The sequence below is a fragment of the Mesoplodon mirus genome, assembly GCF_964341445.2.
Source record: "Mesoplodon mirus genome assembly, chromosome: 2".
In the NCBI taxonomy this organism is placed as follows: Eukaryota; Metazoa; Chordata; class Mammalia; order Artiodactyla; family Ziphiidae; genus Mesoplodon; species Mesoplodon mirus.
Genome location: NC_138977.1, coordinates 164591705 through 164617126, shown reverse-complemented (window position 1 = coordinate 164617126; position 25422 = coordinate 164591705). Strand labels below are relative to the sequence as shown.

At 39.6% G+C, this 25422-nt stretch overlaps 1 protein-coding gene across 3 annotated transcripts in view; it reads left to right on the top strand.

The window, feature by feature from the left end:
* The first annotated feature begins 1096 nt into the window (after nucleotides 1–1096).
* The window catches only part of BOD1L1 (biorientation of chromosomes in cell division 1 like 1), a 55565-nt gene continuing 31239 nt past the window's right edge, over nucleotides 1097–25422 (top strand). For 2 of the 3 annotated variants that reach the window (XM_082611767.1, XM_082611766.1), the window contains exons 1-9: nucleotides 1097–1451; nucleotides 6588–6712; nucleotides 11148–11338; nucleotides 11829–12443; nucleotides 13027–13176; nucleotides 21412–21578; nucleotides 22727–22838; nucleotides 23502–23640; nucleotides 24769–24841. In XM_082611767.1, the coding sequence (XP_082467893.1) occupies nucleotides 1215–1451; nucleotides 6588–6712; nucleotides 11148–11338; nucleotides 11829–12443; nucleotides 13027–13176; nucleotides 21412–21578; nucleotides 22727–22838; nucleotides 23502–23640; nucleotides 24769–24841 (1809 nt within the window). In that variant the 5' untranslated portion in view covers nucleotides 1097–1214. Of the gene's footprint in view, nucleotides 1452–1685; nucleotides 1758–6587; nucleotides 6713–11147; nucleotides 11339–11828; nucleotides 12444–13026; nucleotides 13177–21411; nucleotides 21579–22726; nucleotides 22839–23501; nucleotides 23641–24768; nucleotides 24842–25422 lie in introns of those variants that run through there. The other variant, XM_082611768.1, reaches the window with a different exon arrangement.

The following is a 25422-nucleotide window of genomic DNA, read 5'->3' as shown; positions in this document are numbered from 1 at the left end:
ACAATTTCTCAGGTCATACAGCTATAAAAACTAGAAATACGAATAGAATTGTTGCTCAATCCTTCCCGTTCTAGCAATAAGACATATTCATCCACAGATCTATGAATTTTAAAAAGCAACAAAATCCATTTCACCCAGATGTATTTTCCCATAACTTTTACATTCTATTGAATAATTATGAAAATTTGTAATATTTATTTTGCTTTGATTGTGTACTAAGAATAATTTTAAAGATAACTCAGTCAAGAATCAGGCGGTTTGCTCTCTGTGTAACCTTGGACAATCTCTCTCGGATCTCAGTTTCCTGATTTGCAAATTAGTGATAGTAAGACCTAGTTCAGCGCTGTTCCAAAGACTGGGTGAATTAATGCACATAGAAAGCTCTAAACGCCACGCCTGGCTCCTAGTGCGTGCTATATAAGCATTACCTATTGATCAAACTAATCAATAGCAACACCCTAAAAACTAAAAGCCTGGCGGTTTGTCTTCACGGGTAGGAAGGAGGTGCTGGAGGGATCGGGTTCTAGACCACAGGCACACTCGGAGAGTAACGGGATGCTCAAGAGAAAACGGGATGGGGCGGGGAGGAGAGAGACGGGAGGCCCCTGGAGCTACCTGCCTGGAAGAAAAATGGGCAGGATCACAGACTGAGAACGAAGAGGGCTGGGAGAGTTTAGACTAAGCAGTTCTATCAACGGTTCGCATGTCTACGGATGCGAACGTCTATGGCTCTCGACTGCTCCGTGAATCAGGAGCAACAGCATCAGGCCTAAACGCCACCGCGGTTGGAACCAACCAACGGTCAACGTTTCGCTCCCCCGCCCCGGCCAGGTGCGAGCCGGCGCCCAGTCGGCCCTCAGGCCCTGGGGGTCGCGTGAGTCAAACGCCCGACTGCCCTGGACTCCAGACCCAAGACCCGCTCGCAGAGCCCACCGCCCGCCATCGCTTCCCACACAGCCCAGCCTTGTGAGGGCACCCGCAGTAGGAGGCTGCTGGAACTGGCCCCTCGCGGCCCCCGTAGCCTGACCTTCGTTGCTATTGTCACCGCCTTTTCCTCCCTTCCCCTGGTTCCCTTTCACTTCCGGGGTTGCCCTGGATCCGCTGGTTCCGTAACAACATCCCGTTGGTTTACCTCAGGCGGCGGGACCGGTGCAGCCGCCGCCTCCCAGGAGCGCCGCCCGCCCGGGCCCGCGCCCTCCCCGGCCCAGGCCGCCATGGCCACCAACCCGCAGCCTCAGCCGCCTCCTCCCGCGCCGCCGCCTCCCCCGCCGCAGCCGCAGCCGCCGCCGCCGCCGCCCGGCCCCGGGGCTGGCCCGGGCACGGTCGGGGCGGGCGGCGCGGGGGCCGGCGCCGGGGACCCGCAGCTCGTGGCCATGATTGTGAACCACCTCAAAAGTCAAGGGCTCTTCGACCAGTTCCGCAGGGACTGCCTGGCCGACGTGGACACCAAGGTTCGGGGCGCGAGGAGCTGCGGGAGTGCGGGGACAGGGGAGGACCCGCGGGCCACCTTGATGGGCAGTCTCCCACATCCGTCGATGGGCCGGCGGCGCCTTGGCTTCCCCTGCCTGGGCCCCTCTGAGGCGCGTCTCCCGCCGAGCTCCTTGTGCAGCCGCTTCCTCTCTGAGCTGCTGCTTTGTGCCCGGCACTGTGCAAGGCACGCCGTGTTCATTCATTCGCTTAGCCTTTCGTTCGTTTAACAGACTAGCGTTAAGCACCTCCAACGTGCCAGGCACTGCTTAGGTGCTGGGAATGTAGAGGTGAGCAAGACGGAGTCACTGTTCTTTTGGAGACTCTTTTGGAAACATTAACGTTAACGGTGCTTTCATCTCTGATTCCCCCCCACACACACGTTTACTTTGTATCCAAGTTATTTTTGCCTTCTCTCGAAGATTTCTGGCAAGGATCATATCTTTGTTCTTTGCAGAAATTATTAAATGGTAATGAATCAAATTACTTGCAGTGTGCATTGCTGGACTTTGTGAGGGGTGCAGGGGTGAAGAGGCCGAGCTGGGGAGATCAGGACTTTTGTTTCTACCGATGACTGATTTAGGTAGCTTAGGCCAAGTCACTTCTCTAAAATGAGAAGGGAGATGGGGTGAGGGGTGAGGAGCAGAGAAAACTGAGGAAAGGATGGAGGCGAGGGGGCAGCAGATACTGAAGTGGAAGAAGGACTGGATAAAAGAGTGAGTTCCGAAGAGTAAGTGGTAGAGGGGAAAGGTCAGCACGGTGGTTCCCTGTACAAAAAGAGTTAGGGGCTAGGAAGGGGAAGGGATTTTGTACCAATTGTCAAAGTGAAAGGAGCATTAGCAGGAACAGGTAAACTTAGCTGGTTCTGCAAGGGATGAGTAGAGGACACCAGGAAGGAGCACTCGGTGCGATGGATGGAAACCCAGTAGGGTCTGGAAACAAGTGAAGCAGGAAGCTTCTGTTGGAAACAATTGTTTTCTTTCTTTCTTTTTTTTTTTTTTTTTTTTTTTTCCTTAGGTCTGGTTTGGTTCACTGGTTTTAGAGTTTTGATGGAGTGAGGGTTTTCTCACAGTGTGTTAAGCTGTTCTAAAGAACCTCGTTTCTTTGAGAAAAGTGCTTTGTGGTGAACTGCGCACAATTCCTTTATCTTCTCTGGGGAAACCTTCCTGACATGTGGGAACATCTTCCCTTTTAAAAACTCTGGCCCACCTTGTAGACCAGAAATAGAATGTGCCTTTTTTGAGTTGTCAGAGTTTCGGCACCACAGAAAATTCAGTTTACTTGGGGATATTTATCTATGTGGGAAGTATTGATATATAGTTTTCTCACTTTTAGAGAATATGCACAACCACCTTTTTGAAAATAATGCCTATTGCCTCTTCCTTCCTTCCTTCCTTCCTTCCTCCCTCCCTCCCTCCCTCCCTCCCTCCCTTCTTCCCTTCCTTCCTTTCAAAGGACGTGGCCAAGTAAATGTTACCCAACTAAATAAAGCTGGTTATTTGTATCCGGCAAGTAGAAATTTCACTTTGCTGTTCTCAGAAACCTACAAATCTGTGTGTTATTGTGTATGCAGATTGAAAATGTAATATGCTGATGGTGGGGGCGAGGGGGCTGCAATGTCTAAGGCTCAACGTTTTCTTCATCCCCATCCCCACTGAGTGTTATTGCTGTATCTGTAATATCCCTGCCAGATCCTCTCAAAGTGGAGTCTTAAAACATTTCTTGGGTGGGAAGGAGGGAAACTCAGGGCTTTGACAATCTAATGAAAACTAGGGAAAATGCACATATTCACATTAACATGCAGCCATAAGATCCAGCAGATGCTGAGGCTCCTCTGCTGTAGACTACCAGTTCCCAGACCCCTGGAGCAAGCTGAGAGGTTGCAAAGCCATTCTGACCCCTTTGCGCTGAGTAGAGTATGTGAGTAGAGTATGAGGAGGGAAAATCAAGAGAGGCCCATCTTTCTGTCCCAGGCAGGGAGCTCACTGACCAAGTAAATATGGCATCTTTCACCCCAGGTGGTAAAGGCCAATTTTTGGATACTTTCTCAGTTATAAATGGCTCCTGGTCACTATGATTATTGTCTGTTTCTTTTTAGGTTCAAAAGGAAAATAGAAGACAGAAGTATATAAGTTTATTCACCCAACAAATACTTATTACATACCAGGCATTGTTTTAGGTGCCAGGGATATAGTAGTGAACACAAAGTCCCTGCTTACATGGAGCTTGAATCCCGGCAGAGAGAAACAGACAATAAATAATATGTGAGAGGTTCTATGGAAGAAAGAAAGCAGGATGAGGGTGGAAAGGATTGCTGATGTGTTTTGAGTAAGTTGTTCAGGGAAGATTTCAATGAGATGACATTTGAGCCATAACTGAAGGAACTGTCCAGCTATCAAGGCTGAGGGTTCCAGGTGGAGACCACAGCAAGTGCGGAAGGCCTGAGGCAGAACCTACTGAGGGAGAAAGTGACGGGAGGTGAGGTAGAATTGCCCCTCCCTCCCTCGCTCCCTTCACAGATCTGTTGGGCCTTGGAAGCCTTTGTAAGAGTTTGGCGCTTACTGGAGCTGAGAAGCCACTGGCAGGAGTTGAGCAGAAGAAGGACATGATCTGACTTTCATTTTAGATAGCTTGACCTCGTATAACTATTAACAGTGTCCCCTTTGCACCCAGTCATGATCTGGTTTGGACAATAAATTAATATGGTTACCCTAATTTTAGAAGATTGGCACTAGCTGCACTGTGGAAGACAGACTTCAGACGAGCAAGGGTAACGCAGGGAGGTCAGCAACAATAATCTAGAAAGGAGATGAGAATGCTCTGGACCAGAGTGGTAGCAGTGAAGCAGGAGGGAAGTGGTCAGGTTCTGGCTGTTTTTTGATGCTAATGCTGACAGGATTTGCTGATGGTTTTGGAAGAGGGGCGGAAGAGAAAGGGAGGAAGCAAGGAGGACATCAAGGCTTTTGACCCGGAGCGCTGGAGAAGGAAGAAGAGATAGATAGCTATTCCCAGAAGAGTAATGGAATCTAAAATATTTCTCTAGTCACTAGGCTTTTTACCTAAAGTAGAACTTAGAAACCAGGAGAATTACCTGTTGTAGTTCAGATTGAAGCTTGTTTTATGGGGCAACTAGAGTGCTAAATTCGTTGTGATATTTGAGCCTAACTGTTTCTGAGATTTGGGAATACTGCAAAGAAGAATTATGTTTTAGAATCATTGGGGAGAAAATTAATTTTCATTCACATTGGTTTTGGATAAATGGAGAAGAAGATGAAAAATGATCATGAGACCGTTTTTGGTAGGGTTGAACATAGGTATTAGCAAAAGTCTGGAAATTGGAAGAGATGAAGGGGTGTCACAAAGGGATAAAATCTTTATCATCTGTGTTACCTAGATAGTTACCCAGTCATCTCATCTGACAACTACTTTTTTCAGTTGCTTATCTGCCTAGCAGTGTGGAAAGGTGTGTGGAAACAAAGATGGAAAGAGTGGGAGGAGCAGGCTTACATTTCAGTAGGGAGATAAATATTCCTCCTCTCCCCAAAATACAGTACAACACAAGAATTATTTGAATGACAGTATGTATAGGAGATAGTTGGTACGTGGGAGAAGGGCCACGGAAGCCTACCTTGGATGTCAGGATGACTTCACAGATTTGGGTCAACTCCAAAAGTGAGAAGTTTGCCAAATGGACAGGGAGAAAGAATGGTAGGTGCACAAGATTGAAGGCATGAGAACTTATCACTAGAGAATTAGCTTTGAAGCGTAAGGGAGCAAATAGCAGAAGACGAGGCTGTACAGTTTTGCTTAAAATCATTCGGAACACTCAAACTCATCTATGTTAAGAGCCACATAAAAGAAAGATATAAACAGCATGGCATGTGGGGGACAGCTTAGAGGAACGAAGCATGCAGTCCTGACTGGTCAGACATTCCTTCTAGGCAGCATCCTTTTAAGATGAGATGACATAGTATGTGTCCTCTCTCCTGCTTCCCTTATGTCAGGAGTGCTCAGCTCTAGCACAGCTGATATTTTGGGCTGGATAGTTCTTTGCTGGGGGGGTCTGTCCTGTGCACTGTAGGATATTCAGCAGCATTCCTGCCCTCGACACACTGGGTGCCAGAAGCAACTCCCCTCAGCTGTGAGAATCAAAAATGTCTCCAGACGTTTCCTGATGCCCCCGCCCCCGGACCCCGGTGGGGAGGGGGGCAACAATTGCTTCCAGTTACGAACTGGTGACCTACATCAAATTTAATGCCTAGCTCCAGTGGTTGCGACTTCATAATTTCTCTTGAATCCATGTCTTTCAGCCCGTTTTTGCCACCCCACTACAGATCTTTATTATTATAGTCATTGCATCCTTTCCTGAGTATATTTTGTGTCTGTTTACTCTTTCACCATAGGAAGATTAAAAGCTTTATCAGAAAGCTTTTAATTTATCAGAAAGTTTTCATCAGAAAGCTCAGCTATCACATATCACTCTCCTTATATGTGTTGTGGGTTCCCGTTCTCTATCCCATAATTCCAGACTTCGTATACAGGTCCCCAGATCCTTCCAGGCCCTGGCCCCAAGCTCTGTCTCCAACTTTATTTCTCTGCTTTTTTATAGTCTCTTCTCCATCCAAATTGGATTTAACAATGTGGGGGGCTCCCTAATGCTCCTGACCCCACGTTTTCTCATCCACTTGCTCTTATATTGTTGGGTGTACCTCCAAGTCCTGCCTTTCCTAGTCCCAGCTGCGTTGTGAAACTCAAGTGCCACGTTCTCAGTGAAGGCTTACTTTCTCTGTTCCTCTCCCTTTCTTTGCTCCAAATCATCTAACAGTAACACTTATTGGTATCTTATTTTCTAGTCCCTTGTCTGTAAATAGGAGGTATGTCTGTCTGCTTTGTATTCCTCATCTCCAAACATATTGTCTTAGACAAAATAAATGGTATTTGAATGACTCTGAAATTATCCCGAAGCAGGATTGTCATAAACTGTGAAACTTTGTTGCCATATTGACACTGTAATCTAAGAAATGTTTAACAGTGTTAAAGATACTCATTCCTGAGACTATCAATATTGTGTAACAGTGGAGATTTTTAACATTTATGTCTTTTTTCTTCTTTCTTTCTAGCCTGCCTATCAGAATCTGAGACAACGTGTTGACAACTTTGTTGCAAACCACTTAGCAACTCATACGTGGAGTCCGCACCTCAATAAGAACCAGCTAAGAAACAATATTCGACAGCAAGTGCTCAAGTAAGCCTCAGAATTGCAGAGTTTCTACAAGGGCTTGAGAATGTCACCATATACTTTGCCTGAAAGCAGAGACATTGTGCAGAAGTTTGTTCACCTGGTGATAATTTTGTCAAGTTTGGTGTGGCTACTTTATATTATGATACAGTGTGATTTTAGAGTAGGCTCTAATCATTTCACATTTCCCCCATAAATTTAACAGTCTGATTTCTCCCGTAGACCTTTGGAAGTATTGAGGGAAGGGAATGACAACGTGACTTCAAAAAAAAAAAAAACCCTCTAGATATGATATGAATAGATGGTTAATGCCAGATAGGTAAATATATCCTATACAGTTACATTCACAATTATTCTCTTGGCCCTAAAAGAGCAGGCTTTATTATTCCTGATTTACAAATAAAGACATTAAAGGTCACTGAAATTAAAACATTTTTCCCTGATTTGAGGCTGTGTCTTCTGTGTTCTAATATTGCCCCTCGCTTTTTCTTTTCTCTTTTTTCTTGCATTTTACTGTGATTTTACTTGTGCTTTTTAACGATGACATATCCAAAAAAGGTGGGAGGAGTGCATTTAGACACGTTGGAGTCGTTTTTTGGTAAAGATAAAGAGAGTGAAAAGCTGGAATGTTTAGAGGGACCTAAAAAAATCATATTTATTCCCCCAAAAGCAGATTAACAATATTATCTTGTTCTTGAATATAAGTATTTGCCAAGACAAGAAGACCTGGACCCTCTATCCCTGCTTCACACCCCAAAAAAGTGACGACATTGTTTAAAAACTGCCTTAGTCTCCCTGCCTTGACAAATATTTATGAAATGTGGCTTTTAAACAGTTAAACAAATGTTTTTACAGCTGTTGCCTCTTTTATTTATTTATTTAATTAATTAATTTTTTTTTGGCTGTGTTGGGTCTTCGTTGCTTGCGCACGGGCTTTCTCTAGTTGTGGCGAGCGGGGGTTACTCGTCCTTGGGATGTGCGGGCTTCTCATTGCGATGGCTTCTCTTGTTGCAGAGCACGGGCTCTAGGTGCACGGGCTTCAGTAGTTGTGGCACACGTGCTCAGCTGCTCCACAGCATGTGAGATCCTCCCAGACCAGGGATCAAATCCATGTCCCCTGCATTGGCAGGTGGACTCTTAACCACTGCTCCACCAGGGAAGTCCCTACAGCTGTTACCTCTTAATTCCCTCTTGTCCCTCAGGAACCTTGCACACCTACCTAGTGTGCTACTCCATTGATAGTTCCACCCACATGAAGCCCCACAAATAAAACTTTACACTCTGACTCAAAGACCCATTTAGCCACAGGTAATACTAGATACTAGGAGCCTGAGGGCTCAGACTCTGTGTCCTAGTAAATAAGAGAAGAGGGAAATTTGACAATAGCTTTGTTGTCTGCATTTTAAAGGATGTTCAGGAACCTGTAAAAGAGTCCAGGTGAGATGAAAGATGCCATTAGAGGGCTGCATAATAATACCTTCTGGGAAAAAGTCAAAGCCTTTCCTGTTGGGTGGCAGGCCTGGGGGTGGGGGCGGTTACTCATTTCCAGACCTTCAGAAGAACAATAACCAAAATAGTGGGATGGGAGGCTAAGGGTGGGATGGGGAAGGGAAGCTTACTGACACTGTCCACACTTGCAGAGCACTGTCAGGCAACAATTTGCATATCTGCTTCCCTCTCACGATGTATAACATTGCTTTAAAAGTGGAAGGGGAGAGTCTTGGATTCTTTTTTTTTTTTTTTCCATATATTGAGAGACTAAATGGAAGGCAAATTTCCTGGAATTTACTCCTTAGCATATAGAACCTATAAAGTAGGGAAACAGTCATTTATTCTGTTCTTCAAAGGGAACTAAACTCAATCGTGCCCATGTAAAATCAAGCACTTAACATTGTTCTTGTACCAATATAAGGCATTGTTTTCACAGAATCTTGTTTGGTGAGGGATTGCTGGACACCTCAGTAGAGGGTTCTTGTGACTGTCAACAATTAACACTAGAGCAGTCCACCTATGGGTGATGAGGACTCTCCTCTAGAGACGTTTCAGAACAGGGGAAATAGCTGTCTCTTGGGTAATATAGGCATTGCTCTTACTGGGATATCTGTATATTTTCTTCTAGCTCTGTTATTTATTTTTAATAGAACTGTTCTCTTATTTAAATTCCATTAATAAATTTATGTTTCTTAAATAACATGTTAAAGTTTCTTAAAAGACTAGTTGTGTCTAACTAATGGTATAGGGATGGACTATCACCTATAAATACAATTTCAGACAGTTTTTCTTACATATACTTTGAGAAATACTCAGTTGACTCTGTTAGATTGAACCGTCTACAATTGCCATTTTTGTAGGACAAAATAGTCTAATATCAGCAGTTTTGGATGGTTCAGTTTAATAGCCACTCTGCCAACTCAATAGATGGAAAAAAGTTTTATTTTATTCTATTTATGCATTCGTTTATACAACAAAACCTAAAAATGCTAGGGAGCTCAGAAATAATGACCTTAACTGTACAGTGTTTAAAAGGAAAACAAGGAAGTAGCTTTAACCAAGACAGTGCCAGCTGCTGGCATTTTGGCTTTGCCCTTGAAGCTAGAAGTGTGGCTTCTCCTCCCTCTGGTGAGGCAGCTCTGGCCACACCTCAATGAAGTGAGCCCACGAAGAGCAATGTGCTCTCTAGCACTGGCTTCCGTTTTCGTTTTTGTTTTTCCTTTAACATCTTCATTGGAGTATAATTGCTTTACAATGTTGTGTTAGTTTCTGCTTTATAACAAAGTGAATCAGCTATATGCATACGTTTTTAAGATCAGAGCTGACCTTTCAGTGAGAGTAGACTAAAGTACACAAGGGCCCAGAACATAGGCATCAGGGAAAGAGACTAAAGCAGTAATTTGGAGGTGTGTGGGTTTTATTTTTTATTTTGTGCCTTTGTGCTTGTGCCTTAAGTCAAAACATTTTTCAGATTGCTTGTCATTGCTTCTTTTCCACCTGCTACATTTTAAAGACACCTCTAAGATGTAACAACAATGTTTTCAGGATTTGCTTTTTTTGTTGTTTTTTGTATTATATCTTAGAACTTTAGAAAGCAAGTTACCTACTTTGGGCAGTGTTGACTCATTTTTCGCTATGGCCCACATAAGTGGAATTATAGTATCCCAGGGCTGCGAGGTGCCTCAGGAAATGAAAATCACATCCATCCTGCACTCCAGACAGTGCTGCACTCAGAAATAGCATTGCAAAGTATAAGGAGAGACACCTCACCCACTATGCAGGGAGAGCCTGAGGCCTCGGAGCTGCAGAAGACCAGCACCCCACTCTCCCAACTCTATCCAGGGAACTGTGACTCCTCAAGTTCTTTGTTAGAAAGGAACAAGGTGGAAGTGTGTTTCTTCAGATAAATTCAGGTCATCTTATTTTGCTCAGACACCTTTGTGATTTTCTGCACGTTTCAGACTTTACTGTCCCTTTTGCTCCTCTGTCTCATATGCATGATATTTCTTTGTGCACTTTCTTCCCCTTCTCTTCTCTGAAAATCAAGCTTTCCTTAGGAAAGCTTTTGCAAATAATCTCAGACATAGCTAATAATAATAATATCCTACTCTTTTCCTACAGTGTATGGTGTGTTCTAGTGCCTATCGTGTTGTATTTTGTTTGTGTCTCTCTCTCCCACCAGAACAGGGACCAGGTCTGATTTGTAGTGGCCCAGTGGCTAACATGGTGCCTGTTGTGTAGATGACACTCGTAACATAATTGTTGAATGAATACATCATTTAGTTTTTAGAGCAAGAAGATAATAAAATGGCCAGAAGTCTTAAGTTTTATTTTTGTTCTTCTAAAGTTTTCTTTCTTTTTCTTTTTTTTTTTAATTTCCTTTTTGTAAGTTTGGTAAAATTATACTTTGTGTATATTCTTCAGTTTTCCTGGAGGCTCTAATACTTACAAGAGGCTTACACTTTTCTGGTAAAAAAAAAAAAAAAAAAAAGAGGTTGCAGAATCCATAGATTTATTTTATACCCAGAGCTCAGCTTTAATGACCATTTATTCCTATCACTAAATGATCACTAAGGTCATTTAGTGGGATAAGCCATGGGCAGGATTGAGGTAAGATAAGAATCATCTACAAGCCTGGTCTTTAGGTAATGTGCTGTGTCTAGTTCTAAGGGTATTTTGTTTTGCTTTTGTTCTGTCTGCCTTAGTATTTCCACTGATGACACAGTGGTGGGAAGTTTACATATTTTTTTGCAGTATGGTGTGTTAAATGCCACTGTATTGTGAAACGTATTTTCTTTTGTGTATTCTTTCTGGATATTCCAAGTGAATGGATTGGAGGCAATTTAAGGTTGAACATATATGTAATAGATATGGCTTTACTTAAAAGTACTTAATGCAAATAATGTAGTATTATCTTTTTCACCTTTCTGTAAATTACCCTGTGTTTCAGATCAGGAATGTTGGAGTCTGGTATTGACAGAATTATTTCTCAGGTTGTGGATCCAAAGATTAACCACACATTCAGACCTCAGGTGGAGAAAGCTGTGCATGAGTTTTTGGCCACGCTAAATCACAAAGAGGAAACAGGTGGCAGCACAGCCCCCGATGATGAGAAACCAGACTCTTCCATCATTACACAAGGTGCTTTGCTTTTACTCTTGGTCAGTTCCATTGCTTTCCTTCTTGAACTGAGTATCAAGTTAGGGGTATTTAGTTCTTTAAAACACTTATCTATTTGGCTACTCTAGTGAAATTATATTTATTTTAATTATCACCGAGATTCTTCAACTGGCATAACATTTTTTTTAATGATAAGCATTTTAGTAATGTAGTGTGTGTGTGTGTGTGTGTGTGTGTGTGTGTGTGTGTGTTTCAATAGAGGGTATAATTAAAATAATTAGAAAACACATCCTTTTCCTGAGAACTAGACTAGTCTCACATTTGCTGGTGCCTTTCCTAATATACTGTATTACAGAGGTAGAGAATTTAGAATGTGTTAAGTACTAGCACCAGTACCTGAAAGTCTAAAGGTTATGTGTCATATGAAGATGACAGTGGCAAGTGGCCTTGATTCAGCAGAGGGGTTTACCTTCTGCATAAATTTATTCTAAAACATGTCTTTCCCTGTAAGGTGTCCCTGCCCCTGGGGCCAGTGCGAATGTGGCCAGTGATGCCATGTCAATCTTGGAAACCATCACTTCTCTTAACCAAGAAGCTAGTGCTGCCAGGGCTTCGACAGAAACGTCAAATGCAAAGACCAGTGAGAGAATATCCAAAAAACTCCCGTCTCAGCCAAGCACTGAGGCTACTGCTGAGAAAGAGAGAACTTCAGAGGACACAGCTGATAAAGAAAAATCTACACCTGACTCTGCAGGGGAAGGACAGGAAACAATCCCTAAGTCTGAAGAATTTAGTGATCTCCCTTGTCCAGTTGAAGAAATTAAAAATCACATAAAAGAAAGTAATAGTTCAGTTCTGCTAAATAAGGATGTTCAACAAGAAAGCAGTGACCAAAAAAATAAATCAACAGACAAAGGTGAAAAGAAGCCAGATAGCAATGAAAAGGGAGAAAGGAAGAAAGAAAAGAAGGAAAAGACTGAAAAGAAATTTGATCACTCAAAAAGGAGTGAAGATGTCCAAAAAGTAAAAGATGAAAAACAAGCAAAGGATAAAGAAGTAGAGTGTTCAAAACTTCCCTCAGAAAAAAACAATAATAAAGCTAAAACCAGCGAAGGGACCAAAGAAGGTAAAAACTTGGAAAAATCAACAACAGTTTAAAGGACAATGAGTGTCCATTGGGGGCACATCAGATTTGCCTTCAAATTTTAATAAAATGTATTTGATACGTGTGTTTTAAAAGCCTGAAAACTCATATCCTCTTTGCTAAAAGATGAGCAATAAACATTTGTATATTTATTTTCTATACTAATGTACCAATTCACAAAGTAAATGAACAGAGAAGTTCTAAACCTTATTATGTAACTCTTATAATTTATTTATATACATTATTCCAAGCAACTTAATTCATAATCTTTAAAATATTAGATAGTAAATATTTCAGTTCCTTACTTAAAATTTCCTTTGTTTATATCATTCAGACCATGAATTATGAGTTTCTTTAATTTTACAGGATAATTTGCCTTTGTATTTTCTGCGAACAACTATACCTTATTTGATATTGGTTACTAATGGTGAGAGATTATTTCTGAAGTTGAAGTTCTTTGACAGTATTTAAACCAGAAAATTTTAAATGTAATTTAGGAATTGGGTGCTGTGTGTATTCTTATTTAACAAGATGATTTATTTTCTGTTATATTTCCTTCTTCAAGATTTCTCTTTGATAGATTCTGATGTGGATGGACTTACAGACATCACAGTTAGCTCTGTCCACACCAGTGACCTTTCATCTTTTGAAGAAGACACTGAGGAGGAAGCTGTAATGTCTGATAGCATGGAAGAAGGAGAGATTACATCAGATGGTAAAGCATTTTACTTAATAATGCCTTTGTGAAGCTTCCCATTGAGCAGTATTTGTATATTCAGATGGCTGTATCATGAAAAGACAGTGTGGTACAGTGGCAAGAGCACAGGACTTTATAGTTGGAAGATTTGTTCCTCAGTCCCAGCTCCAAGGTTGTCTGTCTGAGCAAGCTTGGTAAGTGACTAAACCTCAACAAGCCTAGGTTCTCTATCTCTTAACTCCATTCCCTAGGATTATTATAAAAGATGAGATCTTATGTGAATATGCCATGTGTCAGTGGCACAGTCCACAAGACTGCCCTCATGTTTGACACCAATTGCAAATTCGGAGTCCCCAGGACCACCTTTAGGTTTAGTAATTCACTAGAAGGACTCACAGAACTCATTGAAAGTTGTTAAACTCATAGTTATGGTTTATTACAGCTAAGGGACACAGATTAAAATCAGCCAAGGGAAGAGGCACATAGGCTATAGAGTCTGGCAAAGTTCAAACACAGAGCTTCTACTTGTCCTTTCTTTTTTTTTTTTTAATTTATTTTATTGAACTATAGTTGACTTACAATGTTGTATTAATTTCTACTACACAGCAAAGTGATTCAGTTATACATTCTTTTTCGTATTCCTTTCCATTATGGTTTATCACAGGATATTTTTTTTTAACATTTTATTTTATATTGGAGTATAGTTGATTAACAATGCTGTGTTAGTTTCAGGTATACAACAAAGTGATTCAGTTGTACATGTATCTATTCTTTTTTGAATTCTTTTCCCAATTAGGTTGTTACAGAATATTGAACAGAGTTCCCTGTGCTATACAGTAGGTCCTTACTGGTTATCCATTTTAAATATAGCAGTGTGTACATGGAAATCCGAAACTCCCTAACTATCCCTCACCCCCATTCTTCCCCCCTTGGTAAGCATAAGTTCGTTCTCTAAGTCTGCAAGTCTGTTTCTGTTTTGTAAATAAGTTCATTTGTATCATTTTTTTTTTAGATTCTGCATATAAGTGGTATCATACTATATTTCTCTTTCTCTGTCTGACTTACTTCACTCAGTGTGACAATATCTAGGTCCATCCATGTTGCTGCAAATGACATTATTTCATTCTATTTAATGGCTGAGTAATAGTCCATTGTATATATGTACCACATCTTCTTTATCCATTCTTCTGTCAGTGGAAATTTAGTTTGCTTTCATGTCTCGGCTATTGTAAACAGCACTGCAATGAACGTTGGGGTGGATATATCCTTCCAGACCATGTTTTTGTACAGGTATATGCCCAGGAGTGGGATTGCAGGATCATATGCTAGCTCTGCTTTTAGTTTCTTAGGGAACCTCCATACTGTTCTCCACAGTGGCTGCATCAGTTTATATTCCCACCAACAGTGTGGGAGGGTTTCCTTCTCTCCACACCCTCTCCAGCATTTATTGTTTGTGGATTTTTTGATGATGGCCTGGTGGTGTGAGGCAATATCTCATTGTAGTTTTGATTTGCATTTCTCTAATAATTAGTGAGGTTGAATATCTTTTCATGTACCTCTTGGCCATCTGTATGTCTTCTTTGGAGAAATATCTATTTAGGTCTTCCGCCCATTTGTCCATTGGGTTGTTTGTTTGTTTTTTTTTTTTTTTTTTTTTTTTGCTGTACGCGGGCCTCTCACTGCTGTGGCCTCTCCCGTTGCGGAGCACAGGCTCCGGACACACAGGCTCCGCGGCCATGGCTCGCGGGCCCAGCCGCTCCGCGGCATGTGGGATCTTCCGGGATCGGGGCATGAACCCGTGTCCCCTGCATCGGCAGGCGGACTCTCAACCACTGCGCCACCAGGGAAGCCCGGGTTGTTTGTTTTGATGATACTAAGCCGCATGAGCTAATTGTAAATTTTGGAGACAGCTCCCTTGTCAGTCACATCATTTGCAAATATTTTCTCCCAATCTCTGATTGTCTTTTCATTTCGTTTGTGGTTTCCTTTGCTGTGCAAAAGCTCTTAAGTTTAATTAGGTCCCATTTATTTATTTTTGTTTTTATTTCCATTACTCTGGGAGACGGATTGAAAAAGATATTGCTTCGATTCATGTCAGAGAGTGTTCTGCCTGTGTTTTCCTCTAAGAGTTTTGCAGTGTCCGGTCTCACATTTAGGTCTTTAATCCATTCTGAGTTTATTTTTCTGTATGGTATTAAAAGACTTATAATTTCATTTTTTTACATGTAGCTGTCCAGTTTTCCCAGCACCACTTATTGAAGAGACTGTCTTTCCTCCATTGTGTAGTCTTGCCTCTTTTGTTGTAGATTAATTGACCATAGGTGCATGGGTTTATCTCTGGGCTTTCTATCCTGTTCCATTGATCTATAGTTCTATTTTTGTGTCAGTACCATACTGTTCCGATGACTAGAGCTTTGTAGTATAGTCTGAAGTCAGGGTGCCTGATTCTTCCAGCTCCAATTTTCCTTCTCAAGATTGCTTTGGCTATTCAGGGTCTCTTGTGTCTCCATACATATTTTAAGATTGTTTGTTTTAGTTCTGTGAAAAATGCTATTGGTAATTTGATAGGGATTGCTTTGAATCTGTAGATTGCCTTGGGGAGTATAGTCATTTTGACAGTATTGATTCTCCCGATCCAAGAATGTGGTATATCTTTCCATCTGTTTGTGTCGTCTTTGATTTCTTTCATCAGCGTCTTACAGTTTTCAGAGTACAGGTCTTTTGTCTCCTTAAGTAGGTTTTTTTCTGCATATATTATTCTTTTTGATGTGATGTTAAGTGGGATTGTTTCTTGAATTTCTCTTTCTGACCTTTTGTTGTTAGTGTATAGAAATGCAAGAGATTTCTGTGTATTAATTTTGTAGCCTGTGACTTTACCAAATTCATTGATGAGCTCTAGTAGTTTTCTGGTAGCATCTTTAGGATTTTATACATATAGTATCATATCATCTGCAGACAGTGACAGTTTAACTTCTTCTTTACCAATTTGGACTCCTTTTATTTATTTATTTTCTGATTGCCATTGCTAGGGCTTCCGAAACTATGTTGAATAAAAGTGGCAAAAGCGGACATCCTTGTCTTGTTCCTGATCTTAGAGGAAATGCTTTTAGCTCTTCACTGCTGAGTATGATGTTAACTGTAGGTTTATGTATATGGCTTTTATTATGTTGAGGTATGTTATGTCTGTGCCCACTTTCTGGAGAGTTTTTTATCATAAATGGGTGTTGAATTTTGTCAAAAGCTTTTTCTGCATCTATTAAGATGATCATATGGTTTTTACTCTTCAATTTGTTCTTGTATCACATTGATTGATTTGCAGATATTAAAAAAATCCTGGGGCTTCCCTGGTGGCGCAGTGGTTGAGAATCTGCCTGCTAATGCAGGGGGCTCGGGTTCGAGCCCTGGTCTGGGAGGATCCCACGTGCCGCAGAGCAACTAGGCCTGTGAGCCACAACTACTGAGCCTGCGTGTCTGGAGCCTGTGCTCCGCAACAAGAGAGGCCGCAATAGTGAGAGGCCCATGCACCGTGATGAAGAGTGGCCCCCGCTTGCCACAACTAGAGAAAGCCCTCACACAGAAATGAAGACCCAACCCAGCAAAAATAAATTTAAAAAAAATAATAAATTAAAAAAAAATTTTAAAAACATAAAAAAATCCTTGTATCCCTGGGAGGAATCCTACTTGATTATGGTGTATGTTCCTTTTAATGTACTGTTAGATTCAGATTGCTAGTATTTTGAGGATTTTTGTGTCAATGTTCATCAGAGATATTGGCCTATAATTTTCTTTTTTTGTGATATCTTTGTCTGGTTTTGGTATCAGGGTGATGGTGGCCTCATACAATGAGTTTGGGTGTTTTCCTCCATCTGCAATTTTTTGGAACAATTTCAGAAAGATAGGTGTTAGCTCTTTTCTAAATGTTTCATAGAATTCACCTGTGAAGCCATCTGGTCTTGGACTTTTGTTTGTTGGGAGTTTTTTAATCACAGTTTCAATTTGAGTACTTGTGATCAGTCTGTTCATGTTTCCTATTTCTTCCTGGTCAGTCTTGGGAGATTGTACCTTTCTAGGAATTTGTCCATTTCTTCCAGATTGTCCATTTTATTGGCATACAGTTGCTTGTAGTAGTCTCTTAGGATGTGTTGTATTTCTGCAGTGTCTGTTGTAACTTCTTTTTCATTTCTAATTTTATTGATTTGAGTCCTCTTCCTCTTTTTCTTGATGAGTCTGACTAATGGTTTATCAATTTTGTTTGTCTTCTCAAAGAACCAACTTTCAGTTTCATTGATCTTTGCTATTGTTTTCTTCACCTCTATTTCATTTATTTCTGCTCTGGTCTTTATAATTTCTTTCCTTCTACTGACTTTAAGTTTTGCTTGTTCTTTCTGTAGTTGCTTTAGGTGTAAGGCTAGGTTGTTTATTTGAGATTTTTCTCTTTTCCTGAGGTAATACTGTATTGCTATAAACTTCCCTCTTAGAACTGCCTTTGCTGCATCCCATAGGTTTTGGATCTTTGCTTTCATTTTCATTTGTCTCTAGGTATTTTTTGATTTCCTCTTTGATTTCTTCAGTGATCCATTGGTTGTTTAGTAGCATGTTTTGTAGCCTCCATATGTTTGTGTTTTTTACAGTTTTTTTTTTCTTTTAGTTTATTTCTAATCTCATAACATTGTGGTTGGAAAAGATGCTTGATATGATTTCAGTTTTCTTAAATGTACCAAGACTCACTTTAAGGCCCAGCATGTGGTCAGTCCTGGAGAATGTTCCATGTGTGCATGAGAAGAATGTGAATTCTGCTGATTTTAGATGGAATGCTCTATAAATATCAATTAAATCCATCTGGTCTGATGTATCATTTAAGGCCTGTATTTCCTTATTAACTTTCTGTCTGGATGATCTGTGCATTGCTGAGAGCGGGGTGTTAAAGTCCCCAACTCTTACTGTGTTACTCTCGATTTCTCCCTTTATGGCTGTTAGTATTTGCCTTACATGTTGATGTGCTCCTATGTTGAGTGCGTATATATTTATAATTGTTATATCTTCTTCTAGGATTGATCCCTTTATCATTATGTAGTGTCCTTCTTTGTCTCTTATAACAGTCTTTATTTTAAAGTCTATTTTGTCTGATATGAGTATTGCTACTCCAGCATTCTTTTGATCTCTGTTTGCATGGAATACCTTTTTCCATCCCCTCACTTTCAGTCTGTATGTGTCCCTAGGTCTGAAGTGGGTCTGTTATAGACAGCATTTATATGGGTCTTGTTTTTGTATTTATTCAGCCAGTCTATGTCTTTCGGTTGGAGCATTTAATCCATTTACATTTAAGGTAATTATCAATGTGTAAGTTTCTGTTGCCGTTTTCGTAATTGTTTGGGGTTTGTTTTTGTAGGTCTTTTTTCTTCCCTTCCTCTCTGGTTCTCTTCTGTGGTTTGATGACCATCCTTAGTGTTGTGTTCAGGTTACTTTTTCTCTGTGTGTGTGTGTGTGTGTAGTAGTAGTAGTAGTAGTTTTGGGGTTTGCTATTCCCATGCAGTTTTGATATAGCAGTCTGTGTATGTACAAGATTGTTTTAAGTTGCTGGTGTCTTCCCCGCCTAGAGAAGTTCCTTTAGCATTTGTTGCAAAGCTGGTCTGGTGGTGCTGAACTCTCTTAGCTTTTGCTTGTCTGTGAAGCTTTTGATTTCTCTGTCAAATCTGAGTGAGACCCTTGCTGGGTAGGGTATTCTTAGTTGTAGGTTCTTCCCTTTTATCGCTTTAAATGTATCGTGCCACTCCCTTCTGGCCTGCAGAGTTTCTGCTGAAAAATCAACTGATAACTTCATGGGGATTCCCTGGTATGTTGTTTGTCATTTTTTCCTTGTTGCTTTTAATATTTTTTCTTTGTCTTTAATTTTGTCAGTTTGATTACTGTGTGTCTCAGCATGTTCCTCCTTGAGTTTATCCTGACTGGGACTCTCTGTACTTCTGGACTTGGGTGACTGTTTCCTTTCCCATGTTAGGGAAGTTTTTAGGAATTATCTCTTCAAATATTTTCTCAGGTCCTTTCTCTCTCTCTTCTTCCTCTGGGACCCCTATAATGCGAATGTTGGTGCATTTAATGTTATCCCAGAGGTCTCTTAGACTGTCTTCATTTCTTTTCATTCTTTTTTCTTTATTTTGTTCTGCAGCAGTGATTTCCACCATTCTATCTTTGAGATCACTTATCCGTTCTTCTGCCTCACTTATTCTGCTGTTAATTCCTTCTGGTGTCTTTTTCATTTCAGTTATAATATTGTTCATCTGTTTGTTTTTTCTTTAGTTCTTCTAGGTCTTTATTAAACATTTCTTGCATCTTCTCGATCCTTGCCTCCATTGTTTTTCCAAGATCCTGGATCATCTTCACTATCACTCTCCTGAATTCTTTTTCCGGAAGGTTGCCTAACTCCACTTTACTTAGTTGTTTTTCTGGGGTTTTATCTTTTTCCTTTACCTGGGACATAGATACCTTTACCATTTCATTTCATATAATTTTCTGTGATTGTGGATTCTGTTCCACAGCCTGCAGGATTGTACTTCTTCTTGCTTCTGCTGTCTCCCAATTGTCCTTTCCTTGTGGTGTTGTGGACACAGTGCCCTTCCTGGCATTGACATCAGACAGTGTATACAGATTGTTGCCAAGCAGGGAAACTCACTAGAGTCTTGATGTCTGAAGTTTTTATTGGGGCTTCATCATATACACCTAGTTGACTGCCCATGTGTCTGTCCTCAGCCTCCAGCCCCTCTGGAGGCCAAACTGATACCCCATGACCCAATGCTCCCACCCTAAATCACACTGTTAGGCAATTTGGCTTGACCCATAACCCTAGGTAAATAAAAACACTCCTATCTGTCATGGCATTCCAAATGCTTAGAGATTACCTCCCAGAATGGAGGAGAAAGACCAGACGTCTCTTTTATTATATAGTTTGTTTTTCAGCCAACCCTTATTAAGTGCTTAGTGTGTTCCAGGCACTGTGCTCAGTTATTACACTATTGTATAGGTGCAGGTGAGGAAACAGAGTTGCCAAGACAAGGTGTCTCTCTCGTCCAGGGTGATATAACTAGTGAGCACAGCGCCATTTCAAACCTGTGTCTGGGCTTACAATCGATACCTTATGCTGCTCTTTACCACATGATTAAATATTGTTTATGACCTTTTGAAAAGTCAAAAATATTGAATATTATTTGCAATTGCCCATAGTTAGTATCTTGTAACTTTGTTGCTGGCTCTTGGATAGAATACCTAGAGAGAAAACCATAAGGGGGAAAAAGTAGAAGGTTTTAATGCCACAAATGTATTTTTCTGTATCTCCCATTTTTCATTCTTTTCTTAGTATCCATTAAAAAACTGAATTAGCAGCAATCTCCACTCTTCATAATTATCATCATGAGATCATTTGAGTACCGATGTAGGAAGAATGCTCTCATCCTGTTAAAACTCCACTTTCTCTAGCCAAATGGAAATTTTAATTCTAGATCCTTTATTGGGTCTTTTCAAGGTTTTTCCTGGACAGAACTAGATTTTCTATATATGGGATCCAAAAAATAAGAAAATGGCTCTTTTGAGAGTACTAAGCAGTACTTAGTACCACTTCTTTACTTCTTGCTGTGCCATGGGGAACTTATCCTCCTTCTTCAGATAGAGGAGTTTTAGTATATACTTGGTGTAGGGCCAATTATTGATTCTTCCCTCTTCCATAAGAGAAAGATCACAGGTTGTCATTAACATCTCAAGTTTACTTTAAAGTGTTGCTTCAGGTGAATTTGTTCAATTAAATACTGGTAAAGCATTCATACCAAGTCTATTTTCATACAAATGAGGATTAACTATTTGTCAAAGAAACATAAATAACTATAAGGCCTAATTTTTCTTTGCCTTTTTGATATGTGAGAAGCTGAAAGAAAGGAAAAAATTAATAAGTCAAGGGGACTTACCTGGTGGTCCAGTGGTTAAGACTCCGCATTTCCAGTGCAGGGGGCATAGATTCAATCACTGGTTGGGGAAGTTCCACATGACATGTGGTGCAGCCAAAATAAATAATAAATAAATAAATTGATTATAGCCTTTAAAAATGTCAATATCTGGATGTTCAGATACTGATATTTCTCCTGTCAGACCTACAAATACACTCGAACTACATTGATACTACTTTTGCCTCTTGATGCTGATCAAGCATAATGTTGATCTTATTGCTGATTGACGGAAGCACTGATCTTTCTATTGACTTTCTTCCAGACGAAGAAAAGAACAAGCAGAACAAAACAAAAACTCAAACCAATGATCCCAGTGAAGGAAAAGCAAAAAGTATACGGCATGCTTATGTTCACAAACCATATCTTTATTCAAAGTATTATAGTGATTCTGATGACGAGCTTACTGTAGAACAACGGCGGCAATCTATAGTAAGTCAGATTTGATCTCTTATTATTTTAACCTATTAAGTCAGGTTGGCAAACTTGACTGGTCTGTTTACAAGATACTGGTGAGCATTTGAAACAGTGACATATAGGTTCTACTTTCAGGAACCTTGTCATTTAACTAGGCAGAATAGACATAAACATGATGGAGGTGTTCATATCATGATTAATGGTAGTGAAAAACTGGTAACAACCTAGGTGTTTCATAGTGTCGAAATGTTTGACTCAAATATGGATCCAGCCATAAAGAGAGATGACGTCAGCCATTAACATAATATTAAGAGGGAAGCACAGTCCATCCACATATTTCCTGCATTTGAAAATACTTCTAAGATGTGCTATTATTAACAGGTTGTTAGAGAAAAAAATTGCTACCTTGTTGTATATGTACATCAATCTTAAGATGGCTTACGATTTCAGAAACATTAAAATATGAAAAATTGTGCATCATAGATTGAGGAAATATTACTACATGAAAAATGACTTGAAAGAAGTGCCCCAAAATGTTAATTGTGGCTTATCTCTTGAGGTTAGTTGATAAGGAGTTACGCTTATGCTTAGGATGTTTGGTGCTTTGAGGCTTTGAGTTCTGGGTGGGAAAGAGATGGTGGAGTAACACACAATGACTGGATTTTCCCTGGCTTTAAAGTATGACTGCAGAAAGTCCCATGTCTAAAACCTGGGTCCTGAGATTATGACCAGAAAGTCACATTTGTTGTAGGACTAGCCTGTCACTTGAATCTGTATTTCGACTTTCTTTTTTGAGAAAATCAAAAAATTATGGAGACCTACCTCTACACTTGATGCTCATAGATATTTTTATAGCTATCCTTTTAACTGAAATAGCAGTTTATTAAGCCACCACTTCCCAAAATGATACCTTTAAATTGACGGCATTCTTTAAGAGTAGTGGAAAAATTTAACTTCTCTCTCTTTTATTCTTCTGGTAGCGTCCAGATTGAAACACATGCACACGCACATACGCACATATGTATATAGTAGTAAATATGCACTTTTGCAGAGCCCATTAATTTGTAAGAACATCTGAAGGGCAAGTGTACTTTTTTCCCCAAAGTGTTTTTGCTTTAGCCTGAAAATCTGTCAGGATAATTATGAATATTTTGTGGTTTTAGGCTAAAGAAAAAGAAGAGAGGCTTTTAAGGAGGCAAATTAATAGAGAGAAACTTGAGGAAAAACGAAAACAGAAAGCAGAAAAGACAAAGTCTTCAAAAGCTAAGAATCAAGGTATGGGAGATGTTAACTTTTAATATTTTAAACTACCTTATATACTCCATTATTTTCTAGCTATTAATATAACTTATGAGATATAATTTTGATCATTTTATTTTATAATCATATCTCAATAAAACTTCACTTTTTTAAATTATGTATTTTAAGGTATGGAAGATTTCCTTTTTAATCTAATGTGTTTCATCACTTTTTAAATTATATTTCTGTATCTAAAGTAAACATTCTATCACATACCAGATAATACACCTCACATGTTAGCAATTTATTCTCCAGTGATGGTGGAATGAATTATCACTGGAAAATTTATTGTTAACCTGTGAGTCCTCAAGCCTTGCAGTGATAATAATGGAATTCATCTATACTTTATGTTAAACAAAATGTCAAACATTTATCTGAAATATTTCATTGAACAAAATTGAACTTCCTCGGGACACTGATCTTGTGTGATATAAAATACACAGATGTACATATATGAACATTTGAAATAAAAAATATGACTTCTCCATCTAAAAAATTATTTTTATTCTAACACAGCTTAGAGATATTAAAGCCATTCTGCATTTTTACAGTGATTAGAAAATCTTAATGAAAAATAAATATTACACTGTTTTTAAAACTCTGTTGTGAGATACAGTTTATTGATTGCTTCTTTCCCAGGCAAAAGTAGTGTGGACTTAGAAGAATCATCAACAAAGAGTTTGGAACCCAAAGCCCCCCGAAGTAAAGAAGTCCTTAAGGAACGGAAAGTTTTAGAGAAAAAGGTAGCCTTAAGCAAAAAGAGAAAAAAGGATTCCAGGTACATATTTTATCTGGCCACATTCCCACTGTAACATTCTCTTGGCATGCTACTAGAAGGGAGGCTTTGAACATGACAGTAACGAGTGAGACCTTTAATGTGTATGTTATTCCATGTTTATGAAAGACCTTAGGGTTTCCTTTTCAGTATCATAATTCATTGTATTAATATCTATAATATTTCAAAGTAGTGTATACTAATCTTTTGAGGCGGGCAGACTTTTTAGATAATCTGATGGAAGCTTTGGGCTCTTTGCCCAGAAAAATGCACATTCATAAGCACACAGTTGTCCCTAGAGTTTCAGAGAGTTTATAGACTCTCTAGAAGTACTCAGGAAGCATCCCTGTTCTGGACATTCAAGTTACCTCTTACTGACAGTGACTGTTTCCATTCTCCAGTCTTTCCAGGCAGTTCACCAGAATCTCATACTTCTCCCCATAAACCAGAGGTCCAAGCCAAATTTTTTTTAGCACTGCATTATCATGGTTAATTCTATAAGAATTACAAAGCTGAAGAGATTGAGAGTGGCTGTCTAGCCATGGGCTATAACTTTGCTGTTCCATCGTGATGCAGTTACATAAATTTATCTTAAACTTGAAGATAGCTGAATCAGTCATTTGCAGAACTCAGTGGGAGGAGTTAGCTCTCATTTTTCTTATAGACCTCATTCCTGTCGATCTGAATAAATAAAACTACCCTGTTTATTCAGAAGATAAGACTTTCAAAATGAAATTGTAGCCCATATCATATTCATCTTCAAGCAACATTCAGGAAATTTTGTTTCAAGAATACTTTCCTATAGGGCCAAGAGTGTTCCATGTCACATTTGTGATTGAGTTCTTCACTGTTGACCAAGAATAGGATTTAAATTGAAATGCACAAGTCTCTATGTACAGATTAAATGTTATAGTAAAGAAAAGCTAAGGGTTTTTTTTTAATCTTCCTGATAAATTCTGATATTTGATTCAAAGTTCATTTTCACTTTCTTTTTTTAACATCTTCATTGGAGTATAATTGCTTTACAATGGTGTGTTAGTTTCTGCTTTATAACAAAGTGAATCAGTTATACATATACATATGTTCCCATATCTCTTCTGTCTTTCATATTTCACTTTTTTCCCCACCTAGGAACGTTGACGAGAATTCTAAAAAGAAACAGCAATCTGAAGAAGATTCCAAAGAAACCCTCAAAACAAGTGAGGTGTGTCTTAATTAATAAAACCCCATTTTAACTGTTCTTTTGTTAGATATACACCATTCAGTCCTTTGTAGTAAAACTTAGAATACAATCTGATTTTTTCCAAGTTGAAAAAATCCATCACATTCAGCATTCTGACACCCCCATCCTATTATGGCCTAAAGTCCTCATTTTGGCAAGTTGATTCTTATGATCTTTTATCTGGATAATAGCTACTTTTCTACTCCCTTCCCTTCCCCTAACTTCCCCACCTCTTATTTCCTATATTGGCAATAATAAAATTGCCAGGAATAATAATGAAAAACAAAAGGGAAAAAGGCAAAAAATCCCTCCACAAATAGATTATCTGTTTTATTCTCTTACATTCTCATCAACATATGTTCATAATTTTGTAGATAGATGTAATCTTGCAAAGTGTTTTTAATGTTGCCTCTTTACCCATTGTATGCTGTAACTTCCTAATTATAATATTTGATTGTATAATATTCTATTGAATACCATAATTTAAGCATTTCCTCTTAGTTGAACACTTAGATTGTTTCTAAGATGTGATCATTTTAAATAGTAAAAATATGTACATAAAA